We start from the raw sequence: 14,733 nt of genomic DNA on the forward strand, positions 1-14,733 counted from the left end.
AGCTAGTTCTCGCTAAACAAAGATATGAAGTACAAGCAATTCACCTCTAAGAGCGTTAATGAGTAATGATATTCATCTCTTGCTAAAAGAGTTGTTCAACGTTATAAACATCTGCAAAGAATGTTAACTGAAAATTCAGTATTTACACAAGCAAAAAGTAGTACACTCAAAAAAAAAGATTTACATGGTTATCTAATCTTAAATCACTACAGGACAAATTTATTGATATTTTATAATAACTACCTCAAAATTCATTCTCGTGCAACTTGATTGATGGTGTATGTTTTTTATATTAATAAGGCATTGCCATTAAACTCTTTAAACAAATCAAAAACATTTGTAAGGGAGGAATACCCCGAACATATATTACACAAATCATTAAACTTCATACAATTTCATTTAAGGCGACCAGGAGATAACAAATAGAACAAATTCCAGAATCAACAACCGATTCAAGGGAAGGTTACCAATGGCTGAACAGCTAAATTTTCAGCTGCATGTCACCATGATTGACAATCAACAACTCAGCAGATGATGCTCAAGTTGAGGTCATGAATCTCATTCACAGGCAGGTTTTGTGTCAAAGCTACTCAAGCATATGGCAAAGGCTTGGAAGGTAGAGAGCGGATAACGGTAATCCATGGTGAATATGTCTTTTCCAATCTTTCCAAACTGCAGGATTACCTTGTCTTGCTCCTCAGCAGAAATGTTATGAGATGGATCAACAGCAGCTACAAGCTGAAAGTTCTTAACAGAAGCCACAGACACACGACCCTTGAAGTTTAGGCACCAGCACTGTAGCTGCTCATGCCATCGTGGAGCCTTGTTTTTCAGTTCTAATTGCTCAGTTGAAACTTGGCTCGATATTAGTGGCTCTGATAAGCTTGCAGAGTTTAAATCAGGGACTGGTACTTTTTCTTTCGGTGCTGGTGATGGAGAAAAAGATTCATCAAATATTTGAGGGAAAGAAGTTGGAGTTGGGGCATTGCCCCCTTCCTGAATTGCTGAGACGGGTATAGAGTTCATGACACAATGCATTCTTCTTGGCCCTCTAGTGCAAAGGACGTTCAGCTCGTAGGAAACTGTGCTAACAAGGTAGCTACAAGCTGGAACTCTTGGTGAGACCTGCTTAGAATGAAATCTCCTACTAGATTGACAATTGGGTTGAATTGCAGCATCATGGGGAGGTTGACTGTCATGTATGGTGAACTTGGTACCCAAAAAATTAGACCTGCCAAAAGTACAACATCAAATATTAAAGATGACAAGAGGCAAGGAGAAAATTGAAAAGGTAAGTAAGGCTTCTATCGACCAAAAGCTTGCCTCAGTTTACCAACATATTTATTGCTGGCTCGGGAAAAATCATCTGTGGCCAAGGATATGACAAAATCAGTGCCTGTTGCCCTTCTTATCCTTTTGGCCGCTAATAATAACTTGTTATTGTCATTCTCTGCTGTACAATTAAAGCCAAAACAAGCTTCTCAAATAGAATATCAAAACCTCGTTCTCTATCAAACTTCAGTGAGATGGATCAACAAATAGATCATGAAAGGAGGAAAACAAAGCAAAATTTTGGCTTTGAATGCATAAAGAGGTTTAAAGTTCATTTCTATCTTACTCAACCACCATTTAAGTTATATATGTAGATAAGATTTTATGTCCAAGCAACGTGCATTCTGCCACACACTATATTAATGTTAACAATTATGTTGATGCCAAGTTGCTAATTTCACAAAGGAAATATAAAGACCGCGAAATATAAAGACAAAATGATGCTGACACCGACAAAGTAAATGACAATAAAATATTTATAAAAAATCCATGAAGTTTAACATTCATAGTCACTAATGCCAATCTTTTAAAGAGAAATTTAAAGTTGAGAAATATCATATCCCTTCATTTTAAAAAAGGGATGGAAGGTTTCAGCAATGAAATAACTTACATGGTACCAGACCAAAGTACAACAGATATGTAGAACTTTCTTTGTTCCTCCTTATAAAGCACTGTATTGGAGAATCACGCGGACCAGGCTATCCATACACACAAAAGGAGAAAAACATAAGAAACGTAAAAGAGTACGGCAGAAAAGGGGTGAAGAATTTATTACCTGCTTCAATGAAATAGGAAATGTGATCCTTCCACATTGTTCCGGAGTCTTGACAATCTCTTTTGTAATCGACCTCCAAGATTTACATACAGAAGCACAGAAGACAACAACAGCTCGGTCAGGCCAAGATGTTTCACTCTCTTCAACCCTTTGGATTATGTCAAAAAGTAATTCTTGTGGAAGATTTGCCCATTGTCCCTGTTGAATAAATTCAAATGTAGTTGCAAGAACATCTGGAGCAATATGTGACGTTGTTCGACTGAGCCGTAGCTTGCTTTCTGCACCCCGCTTAGATGTGCTTCCTATTCCATCTCTCATCTCCTTGAGTTCACGGACTATGCTTCTCAACAACATGTTCTCACGGCTTACCAATCCTCTTCACAGTACAAAACCACAACAATCCAAACAAAATTAAAATGCTTCTACATTCCATTCTAACATGCTTTAATATATTCAACTGAAGTGTTCTCATACCAAGAAGAATTGGAAAGCCAAAGACTGATAAAGAAACTGATGTGAAACACGCCAGTTCTATGGGAATGCTCACAAATCAAGAAAGCCCAGATCGTAATAATGAACAAACCAAGAATTTCTAGGAAAAAGAAAAGAACCAGGAAATAGAGCACACACAAGTTATAAATGGTTCAATTAAAGTGTTAACAAACTCCATTCTACATCCTCAAAAAAATCAAACTATCAACAAGAACAAGTTATGTCTCATAAGTTAAAGGGACTTCCCAATGAGTTACAGAAAATATCAGGTATGTAATCTCACAAACACACTTGCATGCACTGCTATGTAACCATCGCAAGGATATAAGACTACATACAAGCCTTAACAACATAACATACTAACTGATTTATAAATGAAATCAGTTTCATAACAGCTGGAGAACAAACAGACACTGAGCAACTCAAACACCAAGTATAGATGATGATACTGAAACACAATATAGACTTAAGCTTTGGTCCTAAAGATAAACTCACCAGTTGATAGAATAGACAGGTGATATCACAATGCTAGAGATAGTCGATACATCTAGTTGACCGGGCCAAAAAAACAATAAATCTCCACCTTGGTTCATGAACAAACTTCTCTAAAACTCGGCGGGGAACAGGTACAAGCCCAGAACAACACTTAATTCCCAATCAAACCCAAACAATGGTAGAACTTAAAAGTTTGGAAGCATTTTTGTAATCATATCAAAGGGACTATGATTTGTTGAAATATTCTTCACCTTCACAAATTCTTTGGCAATCTCCTCTCTTTACAAAATGCAACTTAGTGCCAGTATGTTTGGTTCTCTCATGACAAACTCGGTTCTTTAATAAATGTTATCACAATGCACTATGACAATTTGATAGTGCATTCTCAGCTCTTCAACAAAACCCTTGAGCCACATGCTTCCTTCACAACTTTTGATATGGCCATATTCTCAACTTCAGTGATAGACAAAACCACACTTTCTATAAACTTCGCTTCCAACTAATAGCCATAATTAATGAAAACATAACCTGCGAGAGATATCCTAGTATCTAGACATCCAACATAGTTTGAATCTAAAAATTGTACCAAAGCAATTGTTCTAACAGAAACTCTAGCTCCACCATAAACTGAACTCTACCATGAGACCCCCTTTAAGTGCCTCGTAACATGATGTACTTAAGAGTCTGTCAGTTTTCCTACCCAAGATTTGACATAAATTTGCTCATAATACTCATGACACAAGTAGTATCAAGTCAAGTGCAATCATTGCATACACCATAGACCAACAATGATTGCATATGAAATTGTATCTATATAACCGCACTCTTCATCTGTCTTAGGATATTGTTTACAACTTAGCTTCAAATGCTAAGCTAAAGGTGAAGAAACAGTTTTCAAGTTTGTCATTCCGAACTTATCAAAGACTTTCTTAAGGTGGATCTCCAAGCCAGGTATAACAGCTTCTTTTCTTCTCCCATGATCTCAATCCCAAAGACCTTCTTTATTGTTTCCAAGTTCTTCTCATACACTATTCAACTCAGTCTTCACCTTCCCAACTTCAGACTTACTATTGCTTGATATATAAAAATATCATCAACATAGAGCAACAATATTACAGTGAGTGATTGTCAGGTAAGAGTTTGAAATAAACACACTTATCAAGCTTGTTTCACATGAAACCATTTGAGTCATAAACTGATCAAACTGTTTGTTCCTCTTTACCATTCACCTCAAACCCTTATGGTTGCTTCATAAAAATGGTTTCCTAAAGATTTCCATACAAGAAGGCAGTCTTGACTCCCTTTTGCTCCAATTCAAGATCAAACTCAGAAAATAGGAGTATTTGCTCTGATCTATGCTTTACTACGAGGGAGAACACATCATTATAATGAATCCCCTTCCTTTGAGTAAAACCTCTAGCAATCAATCTTCCTTTAAACCTTCCCTGGTCAATTCCTAGAATTTCATCATTTTTTTAAAATCCATTTACACTGATCAATCTTTGCACCAACAAGTCTCCTTATCAACCTACACGTACGATTATCATGTTGTGTCTTCATCTCTTCATTCATGTTGTTCAATCATTCTTTCTTCTCCTAGCTTGCTAAAGCAAATTTAAAACAATTGGGTTCATCTTACAAAATACCTCACTGGCTACCACACGAGAAATACAATTAAATTTACATATTCATACCTTTCTGGTGGTTTGATGACTCTCCCGGTCCTTCCTTGTGCTACACTTTAACCATCATCAACTCGGTGCTCTTTAGTAAGATCTTCTCCAAACTCATCATGGTCTGTCAAAAGAAAATCAGAGAAAACTCTTGGCACTACCTCAATCAAAGTTAGATTTCTTTATCTTGGCATCTCGACTCTCAACAAACTCAAAAACCTTTGATTTATAAGCCATCACAATCTCATTGAAAATAACATGATAGTTGATAATACACCTCTTGAATCTCAGTTCAAGACACCATGAGTTGTATGCCCTCACCCCTTCATGATATCCTAAAAACATGCATTTACTAGTTCCTATTATCAGCTTATATTGCCTAATATGAGCATAAGCAACATAACCAAAGATTCTCAAATTTTTAAGGTTAGAAGAATGACCTAACCAGATTTCACAGTAGTCTTTCTCTCCAGAGTAGCTGATGGACATCTATTGATCAAATAGGCAACAATGGAAATTGCTTCAACCCAAAAGATATTTGGAACTCTGCACTATGCAACATACATCTCACTCTTTAAAATGGTCCTATCCAATCTGTCTATTAGGGCATTTTGTTGAGCAGTTCCAACCATAGTTCTGTCATGTTATACCATTCTATTTACAGAAGTTATTGAATAACTCTAAACATAACTCAAGACTATTATTATTTGTTCTAAATCTCTTTACACTTCTCCCTGCCTCATTCTCCATTAGATGCACCCATATCTTGAAATTCTCAAAACCTTTATCCTTGGTCTTCTAAAAATAGATTCATAATTTCTTTGAGCAACCATTACTCTAAAGGAAATACCTTGTCCAAGACTGTGACAGAGTTCTTGATGGTACTAAGAGATCATCACGAACATAATCCAAAGTCTCTTTTGTTCTTTGTTGTGTTGTATTGAATTTGACCTTATAGGCTTTACCACAAACGTGGTAATGACAAAACTTCAATTTGTCAAGTGTTTTATCAGCAAATAACGCCTGTTTTTGTAATTCAACCAAACCTCTTTCACCATATGAACTAACCTTTTGTGTCATAACTCAATTCTCAGCAATTATTTCTAAACAAAAACAAGCACAGAACCAGTAACTATAGTACCCTCCAAGGAATACAAGTCACTTTTCCTCACACCCTTCATGACAATCACAAACTTTGCATCACCTCTATGTTGTAAATAATATATTATTAGGATAAAAAATATTTTTAATATTTGCATAGTAATTAGGGAAAAATATCTTCATAATCTTTCTATTTATTACACATATTTGTATTACCTTTTTCAAAGATTTTGGTGATTACAAATATAGATGATAAGAATGTTATTGGTGCGATTGATATCAATAAAATAATTCTTTATTTTCTTACCTTAGTTCAAGTTTGTATCAAAGCTCTTGTTTCTGTTACCTTATTAACCATCGTTGTTCACCATCATCATTGAGGTTAGTGGTTGGCCAAAAAGGTGTGCCCCACCCGGTGCCACGACATACAGGGTTGTTGGGACCTCTTGAGCACCAAGGGGTGACGTCTCATTTGACTCTGATGTGGTTTTGTTGTTAATAAAATCTTCTTTTATTATGAATCAAAGCAATAAATGTTGAACTTTTTATTATCTCTTTGTTTTTGTGTTTTTCAATATCCAATATGAAAGATTTTAAAGAGAAACTTCATCATTTGGAAACAATAATTGAATCAATGACTATGTCCTCTGGATCATATACCGTACTAATGAAAGATAAAAAAGGTGAGAGTACATTCAATATTATTCATCGTTTATCTCAAGGTGTTTGGATGTTTGATTCAAAAGCAATTACATGACTCATTTTCCTAAGCTCTTCAATTCATACGTCAAAATGACCAAAGAACAACTCGTTATAGTTGCAAATGGTGATAGAGTACCCATACGTAGATCCAAAAGTATAAGCAGTACTAATTTAGAATCATCTATTGCATTAAAGGATGTTTTATAGTTGCTAATGGTGATAGAGTACTCATTTAGAATCATCTATTGCATTATAGGATTTTTATATGTCCCAGAAAATAGCCTTATACCTATACAAAAGATTTTAATTGTTCGCTAACTTTTTTCTCTTCTTATTGTGTTGTGCAGAACCTTGCCATGAAGAAGACAATTTTAATTGCTAAGAAACAAAGTGAATTGTATTTATTCATCCAACTATTTATCAATGGGATGTTCACTATTCATCTTGAATGAACACAAAGCTTGTTTTAGACACAAATGATTAACCAAAGATTTCGCCATATACAAATCTTCAAGTTTAGTCAAATCTTCAAGTTTAGTCCAAATCCCTTTCACACCAGTCTACACACTTTGTCACCAAGACTCAAAACAATTGCACCTGAACATTCTCTAACAATGTTTTCTTGTCTCTCTCAATCATAGTTGCATTATTCTTAGATTCACCATCAAGCGTTTCTCATAAACCCTATTCAACAATAAGTGCTACTACCTTCAACGACCACAATTTGAAATCATTATTCCCGGTGAACTTCTCAACATCATATTTTGCAATACCCATAGAGGTTTTTCATTCCACTCTCACCCCACAAATTTGATGTGAAACAATTCAATAAAATGGTAAAGCTCACTAATCAAGAACTTCAAGAAACAAGAAAAGAACAAAGAAACAAAGCACACACATGATATAACATGGTTCAATAAGAGTGTTAACCAACACCAATCTACATCCACACAAAACCCACACTATCAACGAGAACAAGTTCTCTCTCAGTGTTACGTAGAATTCTCTCAGAATACTCAATTTCTCTAAAAGCGTTACAAAATACTCTCTCTATGAGTTACAAAAAGCTTCAAATATGTAATCTCACAAACATACTCTCATAAACTGTTATGCAACAAGGATATATGACTGTATACAAGGCTTAACAACATAAACTGATCTTAACAGAAATCAGTCATGAAACAGCTAGAGAACAAAATAGACAGTGAGTAGACTCAAACACCAAGTACAGATGATGATACTAAAACATGGTAAAGACGAAAGTTTGGTCATACAGATAAAATCTCCGAAAGATAGAACAAATACTAGAGACAAAAGATACAATTGTTGACTGGGCTGAAAAAAAAAAACAATTGAAACAATGACACACCTGCACATACTAAAAATTCGAATATAGTTGTTACTAACAAGAATTAAAATGCCAAAAACTGATAAAGAAACAACGACAATTTGTACATACATATGCTTTGGTGTAAGTAAATTTTAACTTCACAGAGTTTGCCAGAGAAACTTATCAAAGTCAAGATAAGTTTTTTATTTTAATTTACTACAGTCAATCTTACAGTATCAATAAGTACTAAATAAAGGTCCTGTTCAGATAAACTTCTTCATAAGCATGAAAAAAGAAAGAAGAAAAGGTAAAACAAATTGAACTTTTTTTATAAGCTAAAATCAACTTATGCATTTAACTTTCTCCAAAACCTAAGGTACATTAGTTAATTTTAACTTGAAGAGAAACTAAATGCATTTTTAAGTTCATATTCCCTTATTCATACAAGTATTTATAAAAAGGTTATACAAATAAGGACTAAGTAGTTTACCTAAATAAATAATCATCTCACTCCTACATAACATACATACATCGCATGTAGACATGGCTCTATATTCAATGCTTGCAACTTCAAGACAACAACTAGAAACAAGTCATCCCCAAAATTAACTAATATTGGGTCATAATCAAAATAATATAATAATATCATAACGATTTGTGCTTTTACTACTGACAAGGTAATACGAACAAAACAAAAAAAAAAGTTGCACTAGGATGTCAAAAATAAAACTCATCAAATCTGCAATCCTTACAAAATGTAAACACGTTCTGTCGTTGAAATCAACTTAATAGACGAGAATCTATTTTTATACCAACAACGATAATAAAAACGAAGAGAGAGCATCGATCCAGGAAGAAAAGCATGAAAATTCATATCAATCGTAGAGAGAAATCAGAAGGTCGCAAGCAAAAGTGTGAGAGAAAAGAAGGAAGCTTCTAGAATACGGATCCAGAAACAGTAAAAACAGAGAAACACGATTAACCGATATGAAGAAGGAAAGAACAGTGTTCTCTGATGTTGTAGAGAAAGTAAAAGAAGAAAGGAGTAGTACCCATGTTATACTCCAACGCCACTATCAATCGCCGGCCACCGCTACCGCCACCGGGGGTCCAAAATAAGGTCGCAAAATCGTGTGGTTTGAAACGGATGCACATTATCTTTCCACCATTTTTTTAAAATTATTTTTAGTAGAAAAAGTGAGCATTATTTATTTATTGAATGAAATCTAGTGCAGGAATCTCCACTGTTCATAAATTGTGCCTTCCTACACGTGTCCATCTTTCTGATCATTACGAGAGAATAATGATAAGCTCCTCTGCTATACAAAGTAACAAAGTAAATATTTATATAACTAAAATTTACAATAAATAACATATAATAATGATTTAATACCCAATTTAGTTCGGAAATCTTAATTTAGTCCCTCAAATTTGTGAGTCAAGTTAGTTCCTTTCATTGAATATAAACAAACGGAGTTAATGGGATGATGATGTGGCAGTAGTTAGTAGTTAGGTGTCAAAACGCAATTGTGTACGTGGTTACGTGTTGTTGAATCCGAGAAGTTTGGGTCCCTAAGTTGGGCATACACTTTCCTAACATCAACACTTCATATCCCTTTAGCACCCAGAAAACATGCAAATAAAAGCAAACTGGAATAGTAGATGCATTTTCATAAAGCAAAACAGAAGGCAGAAATAATTTTTCTATCTAACAAGATCTCCCTCAACATTTCTATGCTACAACATTCATCAGATTAATTCCAAAACGGCTATGACTACTCACACTTACACTCATATGCACTCAACACACACTCAAAATTTTAGAAAAATTTATTTATCGAATATCCATATCCGATTATAAATTTATCAGACGTCAATATCCGACTAACGTTTCTGAAATTTTGTTTTTTATTTAAATTTTAATAATTATTTAATTTAATTTAATATTTTAATATAATTTAATATATTTAAATATATTAAATGTGATTTTTAATATAATTTTTATTTTTATTATTTTTACTCTTATTTTAGTTATTATTAGTTTTATTTTTTAATAAAAATATAAATCATATTTTAATAATTATTAAAATATAAAAATATAATAAATAATGCTATAATTTTAATTAAATTAAATATTTATTAAATTTTAAATAAAAAACAAAACTGAAGTTTTTAAAAATTTTTGTTTTTATTTTTAATTTAATAATTGTTTAATTTATTTTAATATTTTAATATAATTTAATATTTTTGAATATATTAAGTCAAATTTTATATTATTATTATTATTTTATTTTTATTTTTATTTTAATTATTTTATTTTTATTTTTTTAATATAGTTATTATTATAATATAAATCATATTTTAATAATTATTAAAATATAAAATTATATTAAATAATATTTAAATTTTAAATTAAATTAGAATTAATTTTAAGGTGGTGTAGAGTGTCTTTAATAAGAAAGAGAAGAAAATAAAAAAATAGTTATTAAAATGTCTTTAATAAGAAAGAGGATAAATGAAATTTTAAAAAAAGTTGAATTAAAAATAGAAATTTTAGAGGTGCAGGATGTTGGAGGTGTAGGATGAAACACTCAATATATTTTATTAAGAATATATCTAACTCAAACAAAACTTACATGTGATTTTGTTTGGATTAGTATTACACTTTTATTATATATTTTTTAGTGTAAGTATTTCATCTTATTACATAATATTATTATAATCAATAGTTTGGTTCTCATTCTTTAGTTCACTGTAATTAAACATGTGTTATCTTCAACCTTGAGTGTAGTATTTAATAATTTGTTTGCCTGTATATTAACTTTCCTTCTTTATTGTTATTAGCTATAATAATTTATAATAAATATAAAGAACGCTCAACAAAGGAAAAACAAATAACATGATGATTACGTTGTATTTATAAATTGTGGCATAAATAATCCATATTCTCCATAGTGTTTCTAAAATATGATGGAGAGTGAGAGCGGTTTTCTGGTTTGGAGTCTGCCACCACGCTCAAACATCACTCACCACACAAAACTCCCAATTCCAAAACAAAACTCGAACAAGTAAAATCCAGTTCAAAGTTCAGTTCAGTTCAATTCAATGGCTTCTTCCATATGTGCTCTCTCTCCTTCCGTCCCATCACACCTCACTAAAACCACTCTCCCTCTTTTTCAAGGTAACGCATCTATCTCTATCTCTGTTTCTTTTCCCTGACTTTCACAACATTTCGTTGCTGACTTTTGGTGTCGTTTGAAGGAAGCAAGTGCGAAATGAGCCGGAGGACTTTTGCGGTTAAGGGAATTGTGGCCTCCGGCGTTTCGGTCTCCTCTTCCACTCTCACCGCGGAAGCTCTGCCGTCTTCCAATGGTTAGTGCATTTAATGCTGACTAACATTCGAGTTTGTGTTGAGTGTTGCTTATGTTGTGCTAACGGAGAAGGAATCTGGGTTCAGGTTTTGAAAGATTGCCGTACAAAGCAGAAGGGTACAATTATTGGACATGGAGGGGTCATAAAATACACTACGTTGTGCAAGGAGAAGGTTCCCCCATTGTTCTTATTCATGGTTTTGGGGCCTCTGCGTTCCACTGGAGGTTTTTTTCTTTTTTTCTCCTTTTATCTTTTGGCGCCAATAGTTTACCTTCGTTTTGCATTTCACCTGAGTCCAGATTGCTGTTTTTTTTTTTTTGGAAAGTGTTTTTTCTTTTGGAAACTAGCAGGGATTGGGAAATAAGAAGTAAGACCCAGCGTAGTTTGGATTTTCAATTGTAAATTTCAGTGAATAAGAGCGTATGTTTGAAAGTTTGTATAAGTATTAGAGATTGTGCTACTAGCATTTCCTGGAAATCATAGTTTCTACCTGACACATTGCATATTATCTATTATGGGTTCAAGTTCATTAGAAATTACAGGGTCGTTCGTGTTGGATTAAGCGTATGTCAATAGAAGCTTGTTAGATAATGTGTTTGCTAACATTCATTCCTGTAGGTTTTGCGTCCTTGTTCGTATTTGGTTTAGGTTGCGGTCCATATACTATGGTTTCGTTTATATTTTGATCCGTGTAGTTTACCAGACATTAGTCGTGATGGTTGTGTCGTAAAGGGTATGTGTTGTAGCATATTGCTGCAGACGGGGATCGGAATCTACATGGAATGACCGAGTGAAAGTACACGGAGAAAATGAACCCAACCTTTTACAGTATGCGAACCGAGTGTGCCCATTTTTACAAGGTGTTTTCATCATATGTTTCTACTGTAACTTTATCAATACATAGCATATAATGTGCTAACAAATACTGCAACAAGATTCTGATATCACTATTGCTCCTTCTTGTAAGCTAAGAAGCTTGAGTGGTTCTGTTCTGTCTTTGTGGTGTGTGTAATTTTTACACCAATTTTTCTTTTGTTAGTGTCTTCAATTGTCTGTGCGATAAGATCACTTTTATGTGGAGATAATCATATATCTTTATTCATATCTCCAGGTACAACATTCCAGAATTGGCTAAGAAACATAGGGTATATGCCATAGACTTGCTTGGATTTGGGTGGAGTGACAAAGCACTTATCGATTATGATGCCATGGTGTGGAGGGATCAAGTGGTGGACTTCGTGACGGAAATAGTAAAAGAACCAGCAGTTTTAGTTGGAAATAGGTAAGAACTATATTAGCTGAATTTACATCTTGGTATAGTCTGAAATGCCAGAGCCTTCTTCCTTTCACAAGTTTTAATGATGTTATCCATGCATGGTTTCCCCCGAACATAATCGTCTTGTTGGACACTGTTTGATTGGCTCTCAAGACATGCGTACACTAGTAATTATGTTAGTTTACCTCATCAACAGAGATTTCATTAACTAGAAAACATGTTCAAAATTATCTTCAGCAAATTAATTCTCAAGTATTATGTTGTCAAATTTGGTTGTTCCAATGCAATGCTTATCTTTTTCTTACTCCTGAGTTGTCTAATAATTAATTGACAAGTTGACAGCCACAGGACCAAAATCTTATTTATACTAAATTTCGAGTAAAATTTTGTTTTATCTATAGAATTGACATTGCAACAATATGTGCTATATAAAGTATAAATTTGCTGTTTCCCTCCATCATGATAATTTTTCAGCCTCGGAGGATTTACTGCTTTGGTTGCAGCAATTGGGTTGCCTGAGCTTGTAAATGGAGTTGCTCTACTAAATTCTGCTGGACAATTTGGTGATGAGAAAAGGGAAAGTAAAACTTCTGAAGAAACAGCTCTACAAAAGTTTGTCCTAAAGCCTTTGAAGGAAGTTTTCCAGCGTGTAGTTCTTGGATTTTTGTTCTGGCAGGCAAAGCAACCAGCTCGCATTGTGTCAGTTCTAAAAAGTGTATGTTTCTTGCTATCATCTTAATAAAGCACATTTGTGTTACTAAAATGGTAGGTTTTTTAAGTGTGAGAATATCATTCCTGGAGGCTTTTGTCTTTGGTGGGATTGCGTATTCCCTTTCAACAACGTTCTACTATTTATTTCTTACTAGTCGCATTGTATATATATGTTTGAATGCATAGTTTTTCAACACAGGTGTATATAAATTCTTCCAATGTGGATGACTATCTCGTGGAATCTATAACAAGGCCAGCTCAAGATCCAAATGCTGGAGAAGTTTATTACAGGTACATGACGATGTCCATGTTAATGCTTTTGTGTTTGATGAAAAGGACATTGCGAAGTTTACACCGTAAAGCCTAGCTATTATTGTTAGAGTCCAAGGCCTTATAAAATTGACTTCAGAATCCCCTCGGATGTAATCCCATGCTTTGCACTAGTCCATTTCACTAGCTTGAGCAAATGTGTGCTGCACATTTGCAATCGAAATACCCGGTAGAAAAGCACCATAAAAAATAACAATTGTAGTTAGAAAAAGCTCAAGATGACAATACTTTATAAACCCCGCATCAGAATTCCATACTTTCAATGTGAGACCGAATTTCTATACCTTGTAATCAGATCCTAATACTGTGATGTAAATTTCTATTTTGGCTTTCCTGTTGTATATATAGGTAAGAATGACGCTTTCTCAGGCTTTAGCAATGTTCTCCTAATTATTCCTGTTTATTTGTTTTCACTACTTCACCCAATGTTGTCTGCAGGTTAATGACACGGTTCATGATGAATCAGAGCAAGTACACTCTAAATGCTGTCTTAAGTGAACTATCTTGCCCGTTATTGTTGCTCTGGGGCGACCTTGACCCGTGGGTTGGTCCAGGAAAGGCTAATCGAATCAAAGAGTTCTATCCAAAAACGACTCTTGTAAACTTGCAGGCAGGGCATTGTCCACATGATGAGATACCAGAGCTTGTGAACAAGGCTTTATTGGATTGGTTGACAACCCTCACACCTGAAGTGACTCTCCAAACTGTTTGAACATGTATTTATTTTATTAAACCAATCAGATACGAGTTGTTGATTCACTTTTTAGTTTCAAGTGGTTAATACTAGTTATCAGCATACTTTGTATACAAAGAACTGGGTAAAGAATACTCAGGATACAGAACATGATGGCAAGAATACATTACAAGTTAGTTATGTTTGCACTCTGACTTTTCTCCTTCAGACATTAGCAAATGAGTTAACTGGTTTTGTTTTCGATCACCTAACAGTGGTAAATAAAATAGCCAAAATAATAAATATTTTCAATATTATTATTATTTCTCCTACAATTCATCTCGTACATTATTATTTAAAATAGTTAAATATTTAATTATTTTTTTTCAAAATGTTTTATATGTTATTAATTCTACAATTTCCCATATATTATTTTAAGTAATAAAATATTTTAAATATAATTATTATTAA

General features: G+C 33.7%; 2 protein-coding genes across 5 annotated transcripts; one reads left to right on the plus strand and one right to left on the minus strand.

Moving 5' to 3' along the window:
- Positions 1-266: 266 nt before the first annotated feature.
- Positions 267-9,102, minus strand: LOC108344280 (tubby-like F-box protein 2). Of its 4 annotated transcripts, XM_017582749.2 has the most exons (6): positions 8,953-9,092; positions 4,789-4,891; positions 2,108-2,483; positions 1,943-2,030; positions 1,324-1,453; positions 267-1,231 (listed from the first exon to the last, which is right to left on the minus strand). In XM_017582749.2, the coding sequence occupies exons 3-6, from the start codon at positions 2,459-2,461 to the stop codon at positions 559-561; spliced, it is 1,245 nt and encodes a 414-aa protein (XP_017438238.1). In that variant the 5' UTR covers positions 2,462-2,483; positions 4,789-4,891; positions 8,953-9,092; the 3' UTR covers positions 267-558. The 4 variants fall into 4 exon arrangements, with proteins under 4 accessions (XP_017438238.1, XP_017438234.1, XP_052732440.1 ...); XM_017582745.2 differs by lacking the exon at positions 4,789-4,891 and having other exon boundaries at positions 8,953-9,102; XM_052876480.1 differs by lacking the exons at positions 4,789-4,891; positions 8,953-9,092 and adding an exon at positions 3,095-4,768.
- A 1,765-nt stretch (positions 9,103-10,867) lies between these two features.
- LOC108332269 (pheophytinase, chloroplastic) lies at positions 10,868-14,471 on the plus strand. Its single transcript, XM_017567438.2, has 7 exons — positions 10,868-11,081; positions 11,162-11,272; positions 11,358-11,496; positions 12,384-12,554; positions 13,023-13,263; positions 13,459-13,550; positions 14,028-14,471. Exons 1-7 carry the CDS (start codon positions 11,006-11,008, stop codon positions 14,299-14,301), a joined length of 1,104 nt encoding a protein of 367 aa, XP_017422927.1. The 5' UTR covers positions 10,868-11,005; the 3' UTR covers positions 14,302-14,471.
- Positions 14,472-14,733: the final 262 nt, after the last annotated feature.

This window comes from Vigna angularis, chromosome 1 (assembly GCF_016808095.1).
Source record: "Vigna angularis cultivar LongXiaoDou No.4 chromosome 1, ASM1680809v1, whole genome shotgun sequence".
In the NCBI taxonomy this organism is placed as follows: domain Eukaryota; kingdom Viridiplantae; phylum Streptophyta; class Magnoliopsida; order Fabales; family Fabaceae; genus Vigna; species Vigna angularis.